The sequence below is a fragment of the Cyrtonyx montezumae genome, unplaced genomic scaffold (genome assembly GCF_038088225.1).
Source record: "Cyrtonyx montezumae isolate F1298 unplaced genomic scaffold, pur_monq_1.0 scaffold_20, whole genome shotgun sequence".
NCBI classification, from domain to species: Eukaryota; Metazoa; Chordata; class Aves; order Galliformes; family Odontophoridae; genus Cyrtonyx; species Cyrtonyx montezumae.
Genome location: NW_027071937.1, coordinates 1,288,739 through 1,313,710, shown reverse-complemented (window position 1 = coordinate 1,313,710; position 24,972 = coordinate 1,288,739). Strand labels below are relative to the sequence as shown.

Sequence of the window (24,972 nt, the reverse complement as noted above, 5' to 3'; positions counted from 1 at the left end):
ATTACTCAGAAACAAAACAAAACAATATTTCCCCCACAACTACAAAAGCTTTTTCACAAACCACCACGAGGTCTTCACACTAGGAAAATGCTCTCAATTCCAGAATATACAAGAATTCAATCCATCTCCATTTTTAATAACGTAAAGAAAATCACTTTCCACTCCTGCCAGCAAAGCCACCAGGATGAGATTTGGGAATTACCACTACCAGATGTGTACACAGGCACAGAGCAGGAGCTGACAGCAAGTGAACACAAAAAAGCAAAACTGTATGGGACATAATCCTGAAGGATCTGTCTGAAAAGGATTACAATGAAACTGAAAGTGAAGCACTATTTTATATATGCCCCTGCTCACTGTTTGCTCTGCAGTGGTCTTTTCTGAGCAGCTTGTACACACGTAACATAATCACTGGTGGACTTCCTTCATGGCTTTCTTGAGCTGTGAACAAATGCTCCTTCAAGACCCTGACATACCATGACACCTCTCATGGAAAGGATCCATCTACTGCATATCTTCAGAACTTACATCTGGAGAAAAAATGTAGTGCAAATGGCAGTTATGTGGAAGTAACTGAGATGTGGCCGTTCCTGGGAGCCGGAAACAACTATTTACCCTTCCACTGAGGAACCTGAAAAACAATTCACCATGGCAACAATCACACTTCACAGCAGATAAAGCATCAAATGCTACAAAGCCTTTGCAAAGCAAATTATGCACCTGTACGTAACACACATTTTGTGTCCCTGCACACATGTACTCCAACAGAACTTCCATTCGGACAAATCTGGCATTTGCTTCTTTCCTCTGCACCACACATTATCCCTTCTCCTTTCCTGGTGCCTGTCCCGCTCGGATCTCATGGCTCTGGAATTGTTAAAGGAAATGACAGTGCCTGTCTGAGAAAGAGACTGATATAAAATCACGTAGCAGCCTTATGTCACAGCATCACTCTGCTGCTCTGATGTGCACTGATTTGTCATTGTGCTTCCTTTGAATCCCAGAAGCACAAAAATCCTAAGAGGTGAAAAACCAGAAAGAAGATGACCAAACTATCCTCAGAGTATGGAAAAATCCTTACCATGATACCGACCCAGATTCTAAGGAGGGAATTTGTAACAAGGATGGAATGAAGGTTAATACCTATGTACAACAGATAAGGCAACAATACATCTGAAGCATCTTGCACTGCAAAACCTTTACACCAACACAACATTAGAACTGGAGAACATCTCACTGCATTCTCCTTCCAGGCCGTGTGCTGTAGGGGCAGGCCAGGAAGGCATTACCACATTGGATAACAGAAACCACCAGCAGAGAACAAGGGCACAGGACAGCTCTCTGGGGATGTCTCTACACTCCTGCACCAAGGCAGGAAGGTTTCCTTTCATCCCTCCCCAACCAAGGGAAAAAAAAAAGATAGGAGACACCACTGTTTTAATGCACATTCCTTATTAAAGTCCTACACTTCTTCCAGATGCCCTTATACTGCTGAGGAACTATGACAAAACCACAAACTGAAAATACTTCAATTTCTTTATGATGAATTCAATGTTATTGTTAAAAAAGAAAAAAATTGTTTTTCCTATTCACAGTGGTTTTTTTCTTTTTCCTACAGTAGATCACAGAAAATTTGCATCAAAGTTCTAATTATGAAAAATGGTAATATGCCATCTCCTCATCTTCTCTGTTTAGAATTCAAATATAAATTAGCAGCATTTGAAAGGACAACAGAACTAAGCCAGCAATGTGTACATACACACAGTGTAATTCAGATAAAGCAGTTTGAAAATTGAGTTACATAACAAATATGAGTTTCAATAGGTACAGTTTTATACTAAGATTAAAAAAAGTTTAAAAAGATTAAAAAGTTTATGGAGTCTTAAACACAGAGTTCTCCACTCCATAAATTACTGACTGCATCAAGGAGAGTCCATATAAAGTGGGGAAGTGGAAAAGCACACTCACTCTGTCCTCTGAGCTTTTCATTAATCTGAGATGGATGTACCAAAAGAAGATTTCCACTAAATTTAAACCAACTCAATCAAGAACAATTAAAGTTAGTCAGAAATTATTCAGTTAAACAGGGAATGGTTGGACAAGCTAATAAAAGTTATTAACTAATCACGAAGGCATAAACATAAAGTAATGCTTCACATGATGCTAAAATCATTTTTTTCTGTATTTTTACCAGTTTGACACTGATATTATCATGCCCACATAAGAAAAAATATTATTACACTTCTAATACAATCACTGTTTCCTTTGCTCTCTTCCTCTCCATTTTTCAGACTTCGTTTGTTTAGAAACAGTGCAAAAACCTGACAGATAACACTGTTATTGCCTCATTCCAACTCATTTGCAGCTAGAGAGAAGGACCTCTCAAGGAGAGCAGAGCAATAAAGGATTTTGTTTGGCTCAAGAAAATAGTGTAAGACAAATAATAGGAACTGCAGTTCTCACTGTAAGTATGGGAACTGTATTAATGTTACCCCCTTTGTTACAAATTAGAGCCACAAACTGGCACTGCAAGAACCCACATGTACTGCTACTGTATGAATACAGCGTAGAGCACGGTTGATGCTCATCATTTCCATATTCACAACCCCTCAAAATCAGATTTATACCAGTTAGACTTTGACAACACAAGAAAGAAACAGTTTAATGAAGGCAGAGTTCATCATTCTAACACATTAATAATTCCATAATCAATTTTAACAACAAACCAGGGCAGCACGACTGAAATCCAAACAAACACCAGAATCCCACACACAGACAGGCTTCTTCAGAGGCAGATCAGAAGGAAAACAATTTACCTTATTTCACCTTGTATTACAAACACCTCTCAGTTCAGCAATCCATGTATACTGAGTCGTTAAGAAAATACCAAATTCTGCAGTTTCTGCATGTAATGAGGAATTAGCAAATCAAAACTATGAAGTTGAAGAGAAAACTACCTGCAGCAGCACCTAGATGCTGGTATCTATATCTATTTGGGATACAAACATTAAAATTAACTCCCTTAATTATCCATTAAAAAGCAGCAGCACTCAAGAAAAGCACATGCATTTTCACCTTGTAGTGTATTTATAGCAACAAAATAGACAATAGGAACAAAGATCTGGAAACAGAAATACTTGTTTAGATTATACGGTGCAAGTAAAGAAGCTTTTCAAATCTTTCAGCAAAAAATAAGTTGTACTCAGCATACACAAGGCCTGCTGCAAAGTCCTCATACCCAGGGAACAGACAACAAAGCTTGCTGCTGGAGAAGGCTGTGCCAGACTTGGAGCTGCTGAGCTATCACATGTGTTCTGGGTGAAAAAGCATCTCTCTTGGCTTATGTTAACTGCATGGGCATGACAAACCTAAATCCAATTCACTGCACTGCTTCACACCCGACCTGCTACTGCTTTTGGTGCATTTACCAATATCACAGATGTGATGTTTGTTTTTTAACAAAGATGGTCTGTGAAATAAAATAAGCGAAATGCTGTTGCTATCCACTAGGTGTCAGCATAACAAAGTGCACAGACAACACCCGCGGTGCAGAAACAGCTCTCATTGTTCCTCCCCCGGAGCCAACACACTGCAACTTCTAAGGACCACAACCTAAAGGTACCGCAGTATGATGGAAACAGCCCCTCCAAAAACGGAGGAAAATTAGGAATTAAAAAAGAAATAAAAATCATTCAGTTGAACAAAGTGCTCACGACAGCATCACTGCTGAAGATTTAAGTAACATTCTCAACATTAACGATCTACATCAACGCAGCCAAAGTAAACACAGCACTTCTGAAGTGATTGACTGTCCTTAGCAGCAGAGGTTCGTGGAGATGTAGCACAGCACATGTGAAAGATTCACTTTCACACAATCAATCTGGCTTACAGCAATTTGCAGGAACACGTGCACAGTAGGAAACAGAGATGAATCAGTTATTCTGTTAAATAACATTTATGACTACAGCTGCATTATCCGGATATGTGTCTGCATGCATTAGTCCTAGCTCCTGAACTCCTCACAAAGTTTACAGCAGCAGGAATCCTTGTTTGTCAGTGTGCTGGTCTGGACATCCAGTACATAACCTACAACCTTGGGATTAGAAGCTTCCAGAGTATGAGCTCCTAACCATTAAATATACGATGAATGTAAAGTCTGCTGTGTGACACATTCTGGGCCTACACAGACTAATGAAAGATAACTTCACACCATTTATCCCAGGAAGTCAACTCATACCAGATGAGACAGTCTGCCCAATTAAATTTCCTAACGAAAAATACAGAAGGGGACAAAGCTATCAGTTCTTTGAATTAGTTATCAATAATTTTTAAGGAACAGTCTGATTTCTTGAGTTATGGGACAGCAAATGCAACAAATTCCATCACGTATAGCACTGTTTATGGCACACATTTACACTGACATGAAGGCAACGGGAGAAAAAAAAAATCAAGATACTTGAAAACATGCTATATCCTTTTCTTAGAAGCTATGTCTGCCATTTGTTTTCCTATTTGTCTCAGAAATATCAAAAATATTTTACTTGCAACTGTTAAATCAGTAACAAGTTCATAACAACTTTTCCAGACAGACACTGCAGTGTTTGAAGTAAGTGGTGGCATCCACACTGTGGTCTCTGCAGACTGACACAGCAGTGGGCAGAAACCACAGTCACTGCATCCACAATCCAACAAGAAGCTCCCACTATTCCACATTTCCTTCTCAAAGATCACAACTGTGCATTGGAACCACTTCCAACCCCCGTTCCCATGAAGCTCACAAACACAGCAATCCAAACTATTCAGCGGCCAAAAAAGTAACAGCGAAAGTAACTGCCATGCAGAACATGGGACTGTATGAGAGCAAAGAGAGGTGGTTCAGTGCAGTATCCAAAGTGTACTACATCAGAAAACAGTGCTGTAAGCTGCAAGATGTCAGCTAAGTTCCTAATTGTCAGTGATGATGACTTACAATTATATCCATACTTTCTTTTATGCACATAGCGAGTACATTTTCTAATCTTTTTGCTGCATTACAAACTATTGTTTGCAGCTTTATTGTATCTTCTTGAGGTTGTTTTACAAGAGTTTTGAGCTAACTCTGAAATGTGATTTTCCCAACAGCAACAAGGGTTTCTTAGTAACTGCATTCACTGATGGCAAACTCTGAAATGAAGTTTAGAGCAGACCCACCCAGCACCCTATGAGCCACCAGCGGCAGAGCCACGGTCATCTGATCCTGATGTGAAAGAAATAGTTGCTCTGTTCTGCAAATTATCTTTACATAAGACACATGATACTAAAATTTATAATCAGAAATTAGAATTTATAAATGACTTGGGAAATCACTTCTTGATCCTTAAAATTACATTTTATAGCATATCTGTGCTATTATTTTTACATGTTTTCTTTGATGAAATCATATGCAAACTAAATTTCTTCTACTTCCTGAGGTTAGCTGTCCCTTGAAGTTGCTATTTCTAGGGATGTGCCATTGTCAACTAATTTGGAATGTTCATCTTTAACATTCAGCCTTCAAAATACCAGATGGTATTTCCAGAAAAGCAATTTAAATTTTTATTTTTTCTTCACGAATTCCTTAACTAGATAATCTCGCACACACCCAGGCAAAGCACACACCAATATTCCCAGAGTTGCCTGGCAACTACTGGGAGGAGCATCAGAGAACAAGACGGGCTGCGTAAATAAAGGGAAGCCTCCCTGACATCTTTGTTATTATATGGACAACTGTTCAAATATCTGTCATTACTTCACCCCTGAAAGCTCAACACTTACCCCAGCTACACACACACGAGTTGATCATACCCCATACACACATTCCCCTAGGAAGATGTGGAAGGAGTGAACACTGATTTCAAACTCCCTTTTCAACCCTGAATGTGGCTCCTTGGAGCGATGCTTATTTGACGGTGCTAACTCGGCTCTAAAATTCAGTCTCAACTAATTTTTTCCCTTGGCTTTAAAAATAACATGTAAAACAAACAATAGTAATGACTAGATTTTAATCATAGAAACATCTTCAACCTCAAGAAACACTACACTAGCCATCCAGCTTTCCTTTCTTCTAACACAATGACTAAAATTAGACTGGCAAATACTAATAAAAGTGTCTGGCATATAGACAAATAATCTTCATAGAAAAGCAGAACACAAAATACACCTTTGTTCAACTAGCAAGCCTTCATTCTCATTCCACTCATTTACCCTCCCCACTTACACTCAGAATGCATTTTAGCATCTCCCAGAGGTATTCAAGCTCTCCACAGGTACCACCAACTTTCTGTTCTACCTCCAAATGTTTGTGGATGAGAGATGATGACATTAAGGCAAGAGTACGTTTTCCCTCTGCAGACATCCTCTGAAGCAGCCGCTGGCCTAAACAGCAGCGGATCAAATGAGCCTGTGACCGCCACACTGAGATTTATCACTGCACGTGCTTAAGATTCAGAATTAGGGAACAGAACATACATGGCACATTTTGGAGGCATTCTGGGGAACACTCTACATTCAGTACTTTTATTTGTCCCATTTCTCAATATTTCTGGGATGTAGGTCACAAATTATACCTCACACTGTCTACCTTGACTGTCTACTAGCTAACACACACTTTAATAGAAACCTCCTATGCAGCCCATAGAAATGTCACAGAACATGGAAATAAGTGAATTTGGCTGGAATTACTTGTATTTAAGACCATGAAACACTTGCAGGCAGCCAGGAGCAGATGCCTCACTAGAAGTAACAAAATAAAGGATCAAGTACTTAAAAATCTTTTCCCCACTCAGATGGCACGGAATCATTGCTAACTAGAGATCAGCTTTGAACCAGAAGTGTGAGACTGAATTTCTCTAACAGGACGTTCTGTGTGAGTGCTTAGGACTCCACACATTCCTTTTCATGCAAAAGTACCATTTCTTTACTGATTTTATTATCTCCTTAAACCCCACAATTCCACGATTTGCATTTATTTGTTTCAAGTTTATGCATATATCACATAAAAAGAAACAAGTCCTCGACTGCCTTTAAAAACAACACAGTGAATACTCAGGTTTTGCTGAGAGAGAAAACGGTCAACTGCTGAGCAGCTCCCTGTGACCATGGGCTGCTGCTGGCTCCCACTCCTTCCCTACTTACGGGTTCGATTTTCAGCGCGTTTCTGTAGCTCCCGAAGAAGGATGCCTGTGCCTTCAGGAAAGCCCTCGCAACGCCATCTCCAGTGGTTGTAGAAACTTTCTTCAATCTGTTCTTCAGCGCAGAAACCTGAAATGGCAGCAGCAGGACGGGTCAGCTCATGGCACAGACAGAGCCTCATGCCACGGGCACAGCAGCGGGAAAAGCTCTCACCACAGCAGCACTGCCAACTGAAAAGGACATTATTAATTCATGGTTGAGGCCGCACTGTGTGCCATGAGCCACACTGCAGTGTGCTGGGCTCCACACTGAGGAGGAGGAGGAGCAGGGAGCCCCACTCATCCCCATCCGTCACACTACGGAGCAGATGCAGGAGGATTCACAGAACCCGGAGGTTCTGCCGCAGTGAACGCTGACCACGAGTTCTGCGAGCGTGAGCAGTGCTCACAGAGCACACACCAGTGCTTCTGCTGTCCAAATTAACTTCCGAGACCTTTCCGGAACCTCACCCTCCATCTCAGAGCAAAAAGCCTCACCCATATCTCCAAAATTTTATCAAATGAGTTTCTTCTGCCTCAGGGGTTTGCTACAGGCTTGCCTTCAGTATATTGGCTTTAGAACTGCTTCAGTTGCACCTCTGTGGAAAGCACATCACTCACTTGTCTTTCTAAAGGGAAGGGAGCAATTCCTCATCTTGCTGTAAAGGTTTTAAATACATAAATATATAAAACTAGATGCTTCCACCTATGTTTATTCAAACAGTTTCAAAAAGATTTGCTTTTACTTTTCTTCTGCAGCTTCAGTTATAGAAGAATTTTCATAACAGCTATTTAGGGTAACCAGAAATAACCAAGAGCATATCCAGTACTGTTTATAAATCTGAATGCTGTGGCTTATGTCAATGATCCATGCACTAATGAGCCTATAAGAACATATTGACATAATACAGGATAAGAGATTTAGTGGAAAGTCTACCATGTCCCAAAATCAAGCTTGCTGCTGCTCAGTGAGATTATGTCTCTCCAGGACTTCTGTTATTCTCAAAGTATAACAGCTTAATCAGATTTTCAGACTTGAACAACACACCAAACTCTCCCATGTCTGAAGGAGTCTGATGATAGTTGTAAAGATGAAATAGGACTTCATTTCCTGTATTAAGGAAATCATTTCCAGGTAGTCCTTAAAAATGAAACAAAATGCCTCTCCCCATTAAAAACTTCTAAATCCATTTCAAACACTTCTATATGTGCTTTTCCTTAACCATCCATGTGCATAAAGAACTTGCCATCTATACAGAAGGAAAAGACTAGTCTCAGCTGCACAACGAACTGAAAGTGAGGGGAATTGTTTCAGCTTCTCCACGGAAGTAGAACACAGATATTCTGCCTGTTCCTTAAGCTTTCAGATCATTTGTTCTCTCCTAAGACTAAATCTAGCACTATGTGATGTCTGTTCTATGCATGCACTCATTTATTATCTCTATCAAGTGACTGCAACAGGAATGTCATCATTAAAAAAAAATTCAATGTTAAGAGACTAACAAGTAAGAGAAAAAAGTTCACTTTTTACTCTGGTAAAAGTTAATAAACAGGACAAATTAGATTTTGCAGTACAAAGTTCTGCTTAGTATACAAGCAGAACTATGATTTTCTCTTGCCTAAAAGGGCAGAGTAGTACTTTTATAAAAATAAGACTGTGACCACTCAATATGAAGATTATTTCTAGCCAAACAGACACATATACATGCAGTCTACCCTGAGAGTGTTTTAAAGAAGATTTTTATACTTCTGGCAGTTCAGGTTTAAAGGTCAGATTTAAACTATCACCATGTTTCAAAATGCAATCTGTGCAATGCAGCATAATGAAATGGTTCAGTAAAGGTGCTAGTGGAAATTCTTTTAATTAGGTCCAAGGCTTTTCAGTTGTCAACATGAATAAAGCAAGAAACATTCTATTGCAAACACAGACTAAGAAATAAAAATGGATTCACCTTTAAGGAAATGGTTTTCATATAGAGTTGTAGTTCAGTACTTCTTGCTCTCCTGAAAGCAGTTAATTTCCCACTAAAGTGGAAAAACCATAACACGGGCTTCCCACTTGTAGCAACTTATTAATGAATGGACAAAACCAAATTACTGACAGCCTGAAATATTCACAGAACAGTACAAATGTACAGTGCACAGCCATCGGATACGGAAGATCCTCCTTTTACCACTGTAAACTGCTCCTTACGCATTGCATCAGAGCTTCATTTAATAAAAACTACAAGTTGACAGAGTGAGCTTATGCTTTATTCCTGGTAATAGGAAGCTCTGGCTACAACTAAGCCTAGAAGATGACACTTATTTGGAAATACATGATAAATCCATAAGGGTTGCACAAAAAAATTTACTACCCCCTCTCTTTGCTATTCCTTGCAACACAGACGGTGGTGTAGGAGACTTGTCAGCAGCAGATGCACTTATTGTAATCACAGACCTTAATAAATCCCTTTTTTTTAATATTGAGTATTTTAAAGGAAAGTTACTTCCCAGGGTGCTCTCATGCTGCCAGATTTTCAGCAAGCTATCAGAAGCAGAAGGTGATGGAAGGACAGTTTTTCACATTTCAGTTAATCACACAGTAGTGCACACCTTGACTTCCAGGGACCCAACCTGAATTCTGCCTGCTACCAGGCACTGCTGAAGTAACCAAGGCAAAGAAGTCACTTAATTTGGTTCTCTCAGAACTGTCTCAATACTATCCTGCTCCTGCAACGCAAACACGAACTGAAAAGACATTTCACTACAGTCCGTGTTCATCTGGGCAGCAGGAGTGACAGTAATGAAAGTTTATTCTAGATTGCTGAGAATGGATAGGTAGCAACATCACTATCCTGAAACTTGAGCATGGTCCACTATTTCAAACGCCAAAGTAACCACAGGGCTTCAAGGCACTGTCTGACTTGATTTAAAAGGCTGTTTAAGCAGAGGGGATAAAAGTAAAAAGAGCTATACAATTTTTCCACTGGATTAATTACTCAATGGCAAATGCATCACACAGATGTTTGTCTTCACTACTGAAGATAGGTACATTTAATTTACCAAAGTAAATATCACGTATATTCAGCAGTGCATGAATTTCTTGCTGTTCACATTGAGCAGATAGCTGGCAGTATAGTTTGACAAAACAGCCATTTATGAGCTTGAAACTGTTGAAGACATTTTTAGTTTCTCAGATCATAAATGCATCTTTTTAGACTGAGATCCACGGGGGGACACACACTCAGAACCTCCCCATCCTCCGAAGGAAGAAAAAAAATAAGAAAGAAAAAAAAAAGTATAATGGATTGGCTTTAGAGTCTCCCTGCTGAGATGAACAACTTGATCCACTTACAGTTCCAAACACATGATGCATGAAAGAGCTGACAGAAATTCAATTCTTGCAAAGAAGAGCAGCTGCTCTCTAGTGGTCAAAGCCAAACATTAAGCAGTATGAGGGAAAGGAAAAGTCCTAGAGGAGAATACTTTACTATCTAGGTAACAAAAATAATGAAACAAAGCTAAGAAAGACATAAACAGTGATCTCAAACATTAATTACACAAAGCAACACGATTCAAGTTTAAGCTTTGTTACAACAAATATTAATCCCAGCTGTATTTATATAGCAGTCGTGAAAAAAAAAATACACCATATATGCTATTTGTGAGCCATGCCAGTTAATTGAATTTGCTGGCAGCACTTCCTCTGCTATGCTCCAAACATCCTCCAAGACAAAATGCAGCTTTTAAATAGACCTGTGGAAAACTGAATCAAGAAATTTGAACTAATAAAACACAACTCTTTACTGTTAAAAAAGTAAAGTAAAAGTAAATAATGAAAGGAAGGAAGTCTCTTAAAATTTACTACATTCCAAAGCTTGAAGTTCTGTGTTTATTGGTGAAGTCTCTTCTGATGTTCTACAGTGTGCCTACAACAGCTCCTTTAATGAAGTCTCATAAAGTCTAATATAATACTTGATTGTTGACAAATCATATACGTGTCTGAGGCCCAGCACTCACTGTTATCCAGACATTTCTTACATAATTTCACGAAATTTACAAGTCTGTCATTTCCCGGGTTGTGGATAATGGCATGAGTGATGACCAGCTGGCAGACTTGGATGCTGGGAGTGAAATCAAAATGAAAAACTATAAAAAGGCAGAAAGATTCATGGAAGTAACTTTTATAGACTAAATGCTTGACTAAAGCCAACATGTTCACAATCAGGACGGACCTTTTATCTACAGCTCACTGTTTTCGAAGAATGGATCACAGATCATAGAGGAATGATGGGATGTCACAGTAGGAGGCACCGGGTATTCACCATTACTTGAATTTTTCGTCAAACAGACCAGCTTATATTGAGCTCCCTGCATATCAATTTTATTTCTCAACTACACATAAAAAGGTACAGATCTAACTGCCTGCACAATATTTTGAACTAGTTTAAAAAAAAGAAAAAGCCAACAGATTTTCCCCTTTTTCTCCTCAACAGTCACCCACTGACTCAAAAATATCTCCTTACACTCATGCTCACGCTTCCGCTCTTTGTTGAAGATAATTATAGCAGCAAGTAAGAAGCTGGATGTATTTTTGTCCCCCTGAAGGGATAGATCAAGCACCAATACAACATTTATATCATGTTATTAAAAAATAAATAACCAGAATTTTTTTTTCTCATTCAAACAAGTTCACTGATTATTTGCATTGAGCAGTGATAGAAGTGAATATGAAACAGTCCACTTAATATCATAATTCTGGATAAGAAATGCACAAAGTTCATTAAAGCTCAAGTGAGGTAGAACAGTTTACTTAAAATATTAAGAACATTAAAATATTAAGCACAGTGAGACCCCTGAGCGTACAATCAAACAGGGCAAATGGATTTACATTTCTGAGTAATGGAATGGTTGAATAAAATAATTTCATACATACCACGTCGTTAGGTAGGCTCTGAAGGTCATCAAAAGGGGTTTCCAGTGTGTTGGTGTCTACGTTGAGAATCACTACATCTTCCAGGGCCATGTTTCTAACTTTCTAAAGATGAGCAAATTCAAGAGAAGCGAAAGGCAGGTATAAATACAAGGAGTTTAATCCTATGCATAAAGTACACAACTGACAGCATAGCATCATGGTGTTGCAGTACTTGAGCATTTAAAGAACACACCAACATCCCTGCCTTTCTGTCACCACTTGTTTTATTTATTCATCTTACAATGTTGAAGAGTTAACGTGCCATTTGTGGAAGGGAGTCCCTGAGACTGCTCATTCTGAAACCACAAGGTTAATGGTTGAGATTATTCAAGCAATGATTTGCTTCCAACACCTCTGCTAATGTTGTTGTCTGATACGCTGTTTGTATATTTAGCAGCTTCTAGCTAAGTAAAGATCTGAAGCTTATTTTTTCGTGTTTGTAAAATGATTTAAATAACAATAAACAGTAGCTGTCCCAGTAGGCAAGAGATGTATTAAGAAAAGGATGGGGCTTGGCTTCCAAATTCAATGTTGAATCATGCATTCTCTAATGCAGACAAGTTTACAACTGTATTAAAGCAAAACTGACCCTACCTAAGTTAAACAAGTAAATAAAATAAAAGCTCCACTGTATCCTGGTCTTGTAATGTTCGGTGGATATAAATTTCTGATCCTGCTCCCACGAATCAAGGGAAAGAAATATACCCAATTTTGAGTGTTTACATCATCCATGGCACAACATGGGCATAAAAAGTCGACTGTAACCTGCACGTCACAAAAAAGTGATCGTTACAGCACTTGACTTCAGGTATCCAAAAGTATTGGCAACCTAAGCAAGTTCATCTCCCTGCTTAAACAACAAGAAATTAATCATTGATACAAAAGCAAATAATATTTCGGTATTTATTTTAACACTATTTCCACTATCAAGTCCATTGAATCATGGAGGTTTTTTGCTGTTTCTTTGCTGCCTTTTGTCTTTACTAACTGCACACAGTTAAGCCCTTTTCAAATTCAGTTTAATAAACTCAAAATCAGGAAAAGTGTAACTGCAAAATATTGCAGTTAAGGAAATTTCCCACTGCACTGTAAAGAAACATTCAAGAACCCAAATACTTACTAAATGCAGTACTGAATGTGTGTTAGAAAGGAAGAAAATGAACAAAAACATTCACATTTTTTAATTAAGATTTTGTGGGGTGGGGGTTATTGTTTTCTTTAAAAGAAGGGAACTAAAGCTCTAAAACAATGGCAAAGTTGAGCCTTAGGCATCTAAATAATTACCTTCAGTTTTCAAGGCTCAGTTCTCCGTCTATAAATAAAGCTGCTGTGTAGTTAAAGGAGTGGTGGGGGGGAACAAACGAAAAAGCCAATAACTATTAAAAACATTTTGTAGACATTTAAGTTTAGGACTTCTGCAAGGATTTTCCTTAACTTAAATGGAAAAAAACCCTTCGTTTAATGCCTTCCATACAAAAAGCACAAGTACCACATGATAAACCAAGGTACTTTCCTTTCCATTTCAGGAACCAAAGGTCACTCCCTTGGCTGCATCTGATAAACTCTAAAGCAATCCAGGAGTCTCGCTCCTTCTAGGAGTCCGGAAGCACCAGACAAACTGATTTGCTCCTTCCTGCTTCAGAAAATTAAAAATCTCACTTATACTCAGAGGAGTCTAAAAAGCCCATACAAAAAGGTCTTGCAAGGTACTTAACTAAAGCCAGAAGCTTGTCAAAATCAAGTGCTAGTAGGACAAGACAGAAGAAATTAAAACCTTCTCTTGATTCCTGACAAAGAAGCAACAAATGTGCTCAAACTTGTCAATGGGTGTTTTTGTAACTTTGGTGATGATTCTGAACCTTCATTCAGTAAAACATTGGGATTTTCTGTAGCTGTATGGGCTTCTCACAAGTACACATCTGCCAAGGCATATATCAGTTCCCAATGTGTGGACTATAAATGCTGATCACTGTAATCACCTCCACACAAAGCTCAGAATTGACTGTATCAGAAAGGCAGACTGAGATTTAAATGCTGTGCCATACCTTTAGAGAGTAAAGAGCACAACCTTACTTTAAACACCTCAATCATTGTATTAAGACAGTGGATTTCCCTGGAGACAAACGCTCAAATTTAATAAAACACTGGAGAATAGCTTGATTTACAGCATCTGTCTGGCACTGCATTTGAAAAAAACTCTATAGTTTTTCAATGGTCCACTTGTGCCTTATTCCAGAGAAATGCAGGCTGATTGGTTCGCCATCACCTGCTGCAGCCATCGCTCATTTCACTACAATTTTTAATAAAGATATTATCAGATAGATATAAGGGCTTTTGAAAAACAATCCAATGTCTCTTGCTGAACGCAGTATGTATCAGCCGAGCTGAACCTGGAAATGAAAGCATTCACTCTGTGGAATTTCAGTAAAAACTCCAAGCATCCAATTGCTGTTTTCATATAAAATCCCACTCTACATGTTGCAGCAACGTGGAGGCAATGTCACAGGCAGCTCTGCCAGCTGTCCCAGCAGCCACTGGGCTGTACCCAGTCATACTGCACGTCACCACTTCCTGAATATGAAAACAAAGTTTGCAAATGAAATGGTACCTGCTAAATAGAGAGGACTATATTCTGTAAGTTCACATTTTGCAGAAAACGTGGAGAAGTAAAAACACGAGGAACTATGAACATTACAGTTTGCTTTTCTGAACTTTCTGCAATCTGGGGATTTACTGAAGTCAAAAGAAGCGATTCAGTGAAACTGAGCATCACCGATTACAACTGCAGCCCTTTCTTAACCATCCTTCCTGGACTCCTTGTAGCCATAATTAATCACCCAAACCCAACCAAATCGGACTAACATCTACACCTGCCTTTTATTTTATATGTCTCTGTTTAAAAGAGCGGAGAGGTAAGGAAAGCTGGTTTAACAAGCACACTGAACCCATTGTTTATGGCCTCTATAAACATGGCTTAGTAAGAATTACTGACTTAATCAGAGAGAACTTATCTCCTGGTGAAAAGAGCACTTTAAATTTCAGAAATGGCACCTTTACTGTGAAAATCTCTTAACTTTTCAAACAAACTCCAGGGGGCCTTAAACACTAGGTCAGTAAATAAGCAGCAGTTAGTACAATCTGTCCTGCTCACAAGCAGCCTCACTTGAAGTAATTTAAATGTTTTATGTGGAACTTAGCAAAAACACTGAGAAACTATATAGAAATGTTAAGAGGTGCAACTCTGTGCACTTGGGTCAAATGCTAGCAGAAATACACATCAATAATACTAAAACCATTTGTTCTAAACGTTACTTTATTTTCACCATTTACTGCTGGCAGCTTTTGCTTCTCCTACCGTAAAAACAACTGAGTCACACTTCATTCAGATGAACAATGGCATTGCATATGTCCTTTAAGAAAAACTCATGGTGCCAAACACGAACCAAGCTGACCACAAGGTCTGATGGCCAGACACAAACAGGTCCATGCATTAAAAACATCGTAGCAGCACAGATTTACCTTCCAGTAATTATTTTGAATCTTAAAAAAACCCCACATATTTTAATAGCTATTTTGTACATTATACGTGAAGCTATTATGAAGGCATGATTCACTAGTCTAAAATCCATTTGCTTAATGACTTGCCTCTAATTAGTTAATAGTTTCCATTTATTTTCTTAAGAACACCACAACACCGCAGACAACAATGTGTCAATCTGGCTGCCAGAAGCAGGAAAGGCAGCGGATATAAAATTTTATTATTTCATGCCCCAACAGCAGCCAGAAGGACTTAATGAAATCACCCTCAGATTTACAACCTGAAGCAGCGATTCCGCAGACAGGCCGGGCCGGGCTGGCTGTGCCCCCTGACCCCGCGGCCCTTTGATCTGGGCACAGCAGGTGGCCCACACCCCCCCGTGCATCTTCCACTCTTCCGCCACTGCCCCGACCTTGATGTGCTGAACCCTGATCCTGCACAGGTGATTCTCCAGATCCTTATCGCAGGCAGCTGCTGCCAACTGAGTGACAGACATCACCGGCGCTGCTGCAGCACCGCGGGACAGCGGCACCAGAAGCCTCTGCACTGTGCCTGCCTGCTACTGCACGTCACGCCAATGCTTATCTGCCGGGACCCACCCGCTCCAGAACCTCTCATAAAAGCACAGCATCGTTTTAACTTCCTCCCACAGTTGGATAAAGGACAGTTCAATATGTAAGCTTGTATCTTTCAAAATGCACATCTCTGGTGCCAAGAAAGGATGCTAGAAACCCACTGTGACCAAGTTTCAGCTACACATTCACTCTGGAGAATTCTGAAGGAATTAAGATCCCAAAGTCTCAGGAAGAGCTCTTGAGAGACCGCAACCTTAAAACTACACAGATAGGTAAATTAATAAATACTTTCTAATTATTAACATCACTTCCAAATGTTCTGTTTGCACCCTGAACAGAGCGTGGTCAGGCCGGGCGCTGCTGGAAGGCGATGGCTGGAAGCGTGGCACAGCAGATCCTGCTGCCAGCAGCTCAGCACCAAGCAGCTAAAAGAGCCCTTCCCTGTGCTTAATGAGATCCACATGTGCCCAGATTGCATCGGGCAGTGCCGTAGGTCAAGGGCACTCCTCTGCCATCAGCGCCATCACGCTAACGGCCTTTGCTAGAGACAGTTGTTGGAAAAGCCATTTGCTGCCATGAGGTAAAAGGCTGCCAGCAAGGCTTGATGCCACGTGTAACACGAAGGTCAATTCACTGTAACATTAACAATAGAATAGCATGCAGCATACGGGTACAAAATAAAGATTATGAAAGGGATGTGTTTGTTTGATGGAGTTTCAGCTCCCTATCTCGTTATTTATCGGTACTAAGTACTTATCTTCTTCTAATATGAATTCAATTAGTTCTGTAAGCATGTTCCATTATTCATGTGCTAACTCCAGCCCTGCTTATCCAACAGCTTATAAACTTTTAGCCTTCTTTGAAGTCACTTTATGGATTGCTAAATGGAAATCTTATAAAGAATGACTAACTAGGTGATGATAGAAAAGCCGAAAAATAAGAACACGAAACACAGCTCTACATTTTCTACCAAGATTTTCAGTCATATATCAGCCAGAGCCCTCTGACCTATAACAGGAGATTATCTTATCTCACTGGAGAACATTTCAGTCACAGCAAATTAGATTTAACAATCAATGGATGTGTTTGATATTTTAATCATAGGAAAAATTTGTCATTTCCCATTGAAAGAGCTGTTCCTTCTGGAGACCCCATATAACAGGGGAAACTGCAAACTAACTGTGAGATGCACAACGGTTTGAAATAAAGCTTCTGAGGTGAGACAGGGGGTGTACTCTGTTTAAAGCATCATAGCTGCTCTGGTATTGCTGCCAGAGGTCCCACTGCTAGACAGGGAGAGCAGACGTCCACAGAAGGGACACCAAAGCTACAAAACTATTCTTCCTACACTCCCGCTCTCTCTTCCTTTTACACCACAGATTTCCATGCATAAGTTTAGGCTCCACTGACATCTCTGCAACAATGGCAAATTCTGCAGAGCTGCTGGAGCAGAACTGTGAGTCTGTGTACATCACAACTGCTCCTGTGGGTCTCTACAGCAGAGGAAGAGTCCACCTGCCTCGACTTGAATGGAAAAAGAGGAATTAATCCCTTATTCTGAACCCAGAGCACGTGAATTGACTGAACACTTTTAAAACAACTAAGTGCTGAAACTTCAGCATTGAAAGAAAAATGGACTCTACACAAGGACAATATTTGATTTGCAGTTTATAAAAATATTTTTTAGATGGAAAAATTAATACAAAGTATTTTTAAAAATACACAACTGCTGAAACAGGGCAAAAAATGGCTGCTGCTACACTGTTATTCTAACAAATAAAACACCTTATATCTACATATGAAGAAAAGGACAAAGAGAATAAGCTCTCAACACCCAAAGCAGGCTAAGAGGTAAGCTACTTACTGTCTACTTTGTTTGACAAATGTCACCTTTCCTTTTCCCAAGGCACAGACAAATTCTACTGCTCTTGTCAACAAACAATACATACAGTAGTTTGCTGTGTGATTTGGTTTTATTTCTCAGTGCTAAAAGCACAGTTAGCTGTATCTGGAAGCATTCAATTTATCCGTAAGAGCAGGAGAGAAGACAGTTTTATTCAATTTATTTAATTCATAGGGCACTTTGAAAACCCGTACTTTGCCAATGTGTGTGTGCTCCAGAACTCAAAAAGATACTCCAGATACTCAAAAGCCATTCTGGATTTAGTACTAAACGGATTTTTTTCACAAGCTATAGAAATGGATGAAAATTGGCTGCTCCACAAGCAGCACAGGTGTTGGGGTTTTTTTTGAGTTTTTACAGATGGAGTTTGGAAGGCCTACAAAGCTCTGCAGCCTGAAACACTGAGACAAGGAAGAGGTAATATCTTAAGTAGAAAGGCAGGAGTGAGACAAAGCCACTCTGAAGAGCAGTTATTAGTTTTTTGTTTCTATACCCATTGCCAGGCTGACCACGTAGCTCTTTGTGAAAGAAGATCTGTGAAAGCTGACAATGGTCTGTATTAAGATGTTATCCCACCTCTAAAAGTCCTCTTACTACTTTTTTAAATCGAGAACAACCCTAATAAGCATGGTGATGATCACCTGGCACAGATACTGGGCAGAAAAATTCTTGCTCAATATGAATGCTATATGCTAGGCTACTCCCTGGATATTACTTTGGTCCTGCTCATGCAGTATTCAAATTCAATTATCAGAAATCCCTTTAACAAAAACATACTAAGTACAAACAAATGTCCATGTTGACTTTTGGAGCAATAGCTTATTCACCAACACATCGTACAAAAATTCTGCACTTTATTTAGAAATATAATGGGCACCAAAAATTATCTGTGTGTGAGTGGAAGCAGGGAGAGGTCCGGAACATTCCACGTAACTTATGACAAGGTGACTTCTAAGAATTTACTTCATGTTAATTGTGGGGAAAAAAAGGAAAGTTACACAAGATCAGAATCATAAGTAGTTACATACCCTAAACAAATACGCTTCAATTTCTAAGTGCAGGTATCTAAAATGGGCACAAGCCAACCACCTTCCAGGGGCAGCTGCAAAGCCAACCAGTTCAGCATTGCCTTCAGATTTAAGTTCCTGCAAGGAGGCAGGGCTTTCTGAGAAGGAATGCCTCATCAAACACATACACAGCACTCAGGCTTCCTGTGTAAAGGGGCACAATTAATAAGATCTAGCATTTTCATAGGCATCTAAATTAATAGCTTATGTGCTCCAGATACTCTTGAGGAAAGTCATCAACTGTTTCTCCAGTATGGGAAGCAAAAGGAAATGCGTTATTTCCACTTTTAAGAGGGAGTGAGGTTTTTTTTGTTGTTGTTGCTGTTCATTTGTTTTAAAGTTACACAAATGATTATGGATTGTTTATATGTGAAGCTTTCTGTGAGGGCTGCCTTCCTGCCAGTTTTGTGTTAATGTTAACAGCAAGTTCCTTCCTTTCAGGTCTTTTCAACATTAAAAAAATTACAATCTGTCTGTAAATGCCTAAAAGAGAACTATAACTGTCAGCATTTTGGTTCAATAGTAACTCTGCCCTTGCGAATACAGAGTAAAACTAGAGGCAGAAAGCTGACTAAATGAAACAACAGCATGGAGAGGGGAACACATCACTGACTGCTGAACTGCAAACAGAGTACACCCAGAGGGTACGAGGCACTGAGGAAGACTTCCTCAACATTCAGCATGATTACCTATGCCTAACTGCAATTCTCTGCGCGCTCCTAAATAAATTTATGGGATTATTACCTTTTTAAGTTTGTATGAATGGACGTAAAATTACTTAGAAAATTTGGTCTAAATCATAAAACTACATGTATTTTCAGAAATGGTTAGAAAGACTTACCTCCATCAAACTTAAATGTATTCCAATGAGGTAGGGCATTGGGGCACTGCAAAAAGGAGGAAAAAACTTGCTTTACTTTCTTGTAGCACTGGATTAACACATACAACTTATAAAATTAGCTACAGGAAAAGACTGGGATGCTGGATTAGACTTTAGGATATATATAAAAACAAACCACACGTTAACAAAATTGTATTCCATATCTGAATGATTTCTTTGACTGTGCAATATTCCCCACTGGAGTAAGATTTAATTTCTTTTGACATCAGAATTTCTTAAGTGTCTGTGCTAAAACAAGTACATAAGGACAGCTATTACACACACACACACACACCAAATAATGTGATCTTTTTAAAAAAGTACAGTTTTGAAATGATTCTGTAATAGCTGAGCAGACTGATTCAGTTGTGCTGAATGGTTAGCTCAGTGCTAATGCATATCACCAAGCAGCATAAGTTTTAAGCCCTTCGATTATGGGGTCAGACACATTTTAAATAATTCAACTGAGTACAAAACTTAAAATATTTAAATTTATAAACCAAGGATGTAAAAATTACTTTCAAAGATTCTGATCAACTCCAGAATTACAATGGTGTATGCTGGAATCATCGTTCCCTTCAGAACACAGTAACAAGCTGTATCAAGAGGTTCTTAGGCCAAATTTATAGCTTTAAACATAGGTCTGTCACTTCTGTTATCAAACAGAACATTAAGAAATGTCTGATCTTTTCAGTCTTCTTTTCAACCACGTTAGTGAATGGCAATATGGGCTACTACATAACATGGGAAGAACACTGAATGAAAACTGTATCTTTGTATATACAGTATTTCTAATATTAAGCTTTACTAAAGGACTCCCACTCAACTAATCAGGAAAAGCTCATATTTGCATTGCTTATTAGAACATAGGAAAGAGGATGCCAAAACTGCTAGCTGCAAATATGGCATACACTGCCTGTTAAACTGAAATCACAGACAGACACAACTTTTAAAATAGAGCCTCATTTGATTTTGGATACAGAAGCTCAAAGAGCTCATTTTCAATTTCAGATGAGAAGAGAAATGTCACTGTTCTGCCTTGTTTTAAAATATCCTCCATATTGCATTTATAGATGGGTGCCTACTGTTCTGTGAGGGAAGAACAGTGCTGAAAGAACCACTGCTGCACACCAGCAAAAATCACTGCTTCTCATATTTGTGAGAAAATCTTTGAAAAGTAAATATGTTTGGTATGCATATTAATAATTACCATGATTACTGCTGTACCCTGAAAACTGCTACTCTGCTGGATGCTGCACCGAGAGATGTAAACAGCATCTATGTTACACACTGCACAAAAACACTGGTGTGCCCTTTTGTTTGAAGACAAACATACATAGCACACATCACTTCAAAGAATCCAAAGAGTTTGCAGCTTACCAAACTGCACAGCCTGGCAAGAACACCCTTACCCAAGCTTCCCCCAACGCAGCAACCTGCGATAGCCCCGAGGGATTGCTAACTCAGAAACTGACTTGGTACAAGTCCCAAAGACTCTGCTTCCTTGGGGATTCCACAGATGAGAAACAAAACATACATCCAAGTTCTTGGATACAATTTTTTACCATTCAACACAATACACACATAGTGCATATGGATTGCTGCTCATCTGAGGAGTATTTATTTGTCATTTTGCATGTTTTATTTGTGACAAACACTCTCTCTTTCACCCACATCTCTTCATTTCCAATGGCCACATTCCAGGAGCAAGAAAATACCCAGTAATTTCATATTCAAAGTATAAACCATTGGTTCAGCTGCCAGCTGCACAAATGCTCAACTTCCCTGTGTGCCTCGCTATGCTGTTCAAGGCTCCTCCAGCATGCACTGAACTGAACGTGTTTCTAATTAAGTAGTTCCAGGAACACGACAGCTTCAATCTCAAAAATACATAGTCTGAACCTCGGCAGGAAGTCTTAAGACTGCAAACGTCTCATCTAGTAGAACCTTGGCTAATGTAATGAAAGGAAGCAGGAAGAGTGCAGTATTCCAGAAAACCAGCCATTTATTAATGCATCCAAAAGCAGAGCCTGTCACCAAGCCTCAGAAAATCCAAACCTGTAAAAGGTGATTAACTGTATCATGTCCATTCTCCAATCGCCCGGCTCATCAACAGAAGAATGCAAATGCCTAACCCCCTTAAAACCTTGCACTCCCAGTAAAATTTTAGGGAACTAATAGAAAGATATGCCGTAAGACACAGAGTCACCTTTTGGATGCAATGAATGCCTTTTCAATTTTCTAGTGAAAATCATCCTGTGTAAAGGCCTCCTACAGGGACGGTACGAAGGCCACGATACTCTAACTTTTGTCAGCTTTTTTTTTTGAAGGCTGGTCCTTTTCTGTGCCTCTGTATTGCTATGCATTAAAGGACTCCAGTCAGGTGCTTCATGTGCTACACTTGGACAGACCAGGGTAAACAGCAGGACAGACTGACACTATGGCACTACAAAGACTGGTTTTAGTTTACTCATTCATAAAAAAACCCTCAGATTCTGCTGATCAATAAGAAAAAGGAAACTTCAAAGCAGAAATTTGTTAAACAATATGCTAATTGCAGTATTTGTGTTACCTTTAGGAATAGTTGCAGCGATTTCAGCTAGGGAATGAGGTAGAGCCCAGAAGATGAGTAACTTTATCTTTGAGAAACAAATATTGTTTCATGGTATATATAAACCACAAAGCAAAAGCAAAAACATTTTAAGGATAATTCACTGTGATAGCTCCTTACAATTGCAAAAGTCTAACTAAGCCAACATAAATTAAACATTTTCTAAGATATACACCTGAAGTGAATGCTGAAGATTCATGCCAGCCTTCATCATATGCCATTACTTACACAAGACAAGACTGTGCACTTCTCCTCACCATACCACACTACAGTAGTCCTTCCCCACTGCCACTCAGGTCTCAAGCTGTTTCTACCAGGTTCCATGTGCACACCCAAGACTTCCCAGTCAGCTTCAGTAACATCCACTGCTTGTAGAAACAGGAGAAACACTCTGTGCAATCTAATCCTTCTGAGACCCACGACAGATTAAAGACTGACCTGCAGACCAGTTTTTACACACTGCTCAACAAGTCCTGGGGCTTCCTACAGCCACAACTTGTAATTACTCAGAGTTGTTTGATGGCAGGCAATAGCCATTAAGTGCAAAATAAGAAGTATCAATTTCTGCTGTGCACATTTGCTGCTTGAACAAAAAGCCTGCCTAAGCCTTTTGGAACAAAGACTGAGGCTATTACTCCTCTCGTGCCACAGCCGTTCCCAGTGCAGGGTTATTTACAATCAAATGAGTTATACAGGTAAATATCAAATCATTAAAGAAGCAATGCGTAAGCATGAATATGGATATTGTGGACTTAATGGCGAGATATTGCCCATTTATTACAGTTGCATTTTACAGTTTCTTTAATTCGTTTCCTTAGGCTAACTAGAGACCTCTTAATTATGCTCCCAAGAGGCGGGCAACTACTAATTGGAAGAGAATCAGGTGAAATAGAGGGACACTTCCTCTTAAGTGAAAAACAAAAATAAGGGAAAAAAAAGTGCATCCTAGAAATAAAAATCAACCACACCTGCAGTTCACCAGAAATGCAATGCAAAACCTGCAGATCTCAAAGACGGTTCATAGTTTATGGCTACACGGGGATCTGCACCAATTTGCTCCATAGTTCCAGCAAAACTGATTAGATCACATCTACTAAGTACAAGTCCTGATACACAAACACTGACTTAATGCGTTGCTCATACACCAACTGCATTTTACACTTTAAGCAGTCTCCTGATTTCTCTTCAGATATCTTACTGAGATGTAAAAGAATTCAATCCCACATTTATCAGGGTAATTGATGCAAATCAGAAACCTGACTGCATAAATTAGAGTGATGTAGAAGAGGCGCGGCTAAGAAACCAGAAGAGTAACCACCAGAGTTTTCAGTGAGTACAAAGATGAAGCAGGTTACACCAAAAGCTACACAGAGGCTCGTGAGGAAAGAGCCTCTTTTGTTTCCCAAGCAGCAGGAGGATGCACCTCTGGTTACCCCCTCCACCTTCCTAAAGGCGCACACTGAACTGTGAGCAGATTTAGAAAACAGGAGAAAGGAGTTCAAAAAAACAAAAAAATACTCGAGGGGAAAGGGAAAACTGCACCAGCAGAAATGTCTGTGCAGTCCCTGTGTGAGGGTGCTGTGGGAAGGGCTTTCTCAGTGTACTAATGTTGGCTGCTAAGAGATTTATCTCATGTAAAAGGTGCTTTTAATGACCATAGAAAATGTTCTGCTGCTCCTGGTCAAACCACACACAATAAGCAGCGATAACACTCCGGACTGAGAGAGCATGCTAGGCTGTGTCACAGCACCCCAGTAAAGACCAGCTCTTCTGACAGGCTACAATTTTGAATACAAACAATGAGAGCAAAAAGAAAGAAGACACAGTGGGAATATTTTATGCCACGTGAAAAACAAACTAAAACAAGTAGTGAGGAAAATTAATAGACTGTTTCACATCAAGAAATATTTAAACTCTCAGCAACAAACTAGAAGGATGTGATCTGGCCAGGTTTAAGTAGCTGCACGTGCTTGGTTACTGATGCTTGGTGGCAGGAGCCCATTAACCAGTGCATCAGGCACCTGCTGGTGTGCAGTCCCACCTCCTTCTTCTGTTGTTCTCTATTCAAAGGAGGAAGCAATTGTGCATTAAGGTGTAAAGTCTAACGACAGAATTCCCACCAATTTTTTGTCTCCTCCACCCAAAACCTTTCCTGGGCTAAAAATACATTGAATAGCAGTTCCTAATTAAAAATAAATTTAAAAAAATATAAGCCACCCCTCAATGCACTAGGAATCAGATGACTCGAGTCACT

General features: G+C 39.4%; 1 protein-coding gene across 7 annotated transcripts in view; it reads right to left on the bottom strand.

Moving 5' to 3' along the window:
• The window catches only part of DENND1A (DENN domain containing 1A), a 163,701-nt gene that overhangs the window by 59,370 nt on the left and 79,359 nt on the right, over positions 1 to 24,972 (bottom strand). For all 7 annotated transcript variants that reach the window (XM_065737268.1, XM_065737263.1, XM_065737264.1 and 4 more), the window contains 3 exons: positions 20,069 to 20,114; positions 12,106 to 12,207; positions 7,153 to 7,278 (listed from right to left, as the gene is read on the bottom strand). In XM_065737268.1, the coding sequence (XP_065593340.1) occupies positions 7,153 to 7,278; positions 12,106 to 12,207; positions 20,069 to 20,114 (274 nt within the window). The remainder of the gene's footprint in view (positions 1 to 7,152; positions 7,279 to 12,105; positions 12,208 to 20,068; positions 20,115 to 24,972) is intronic.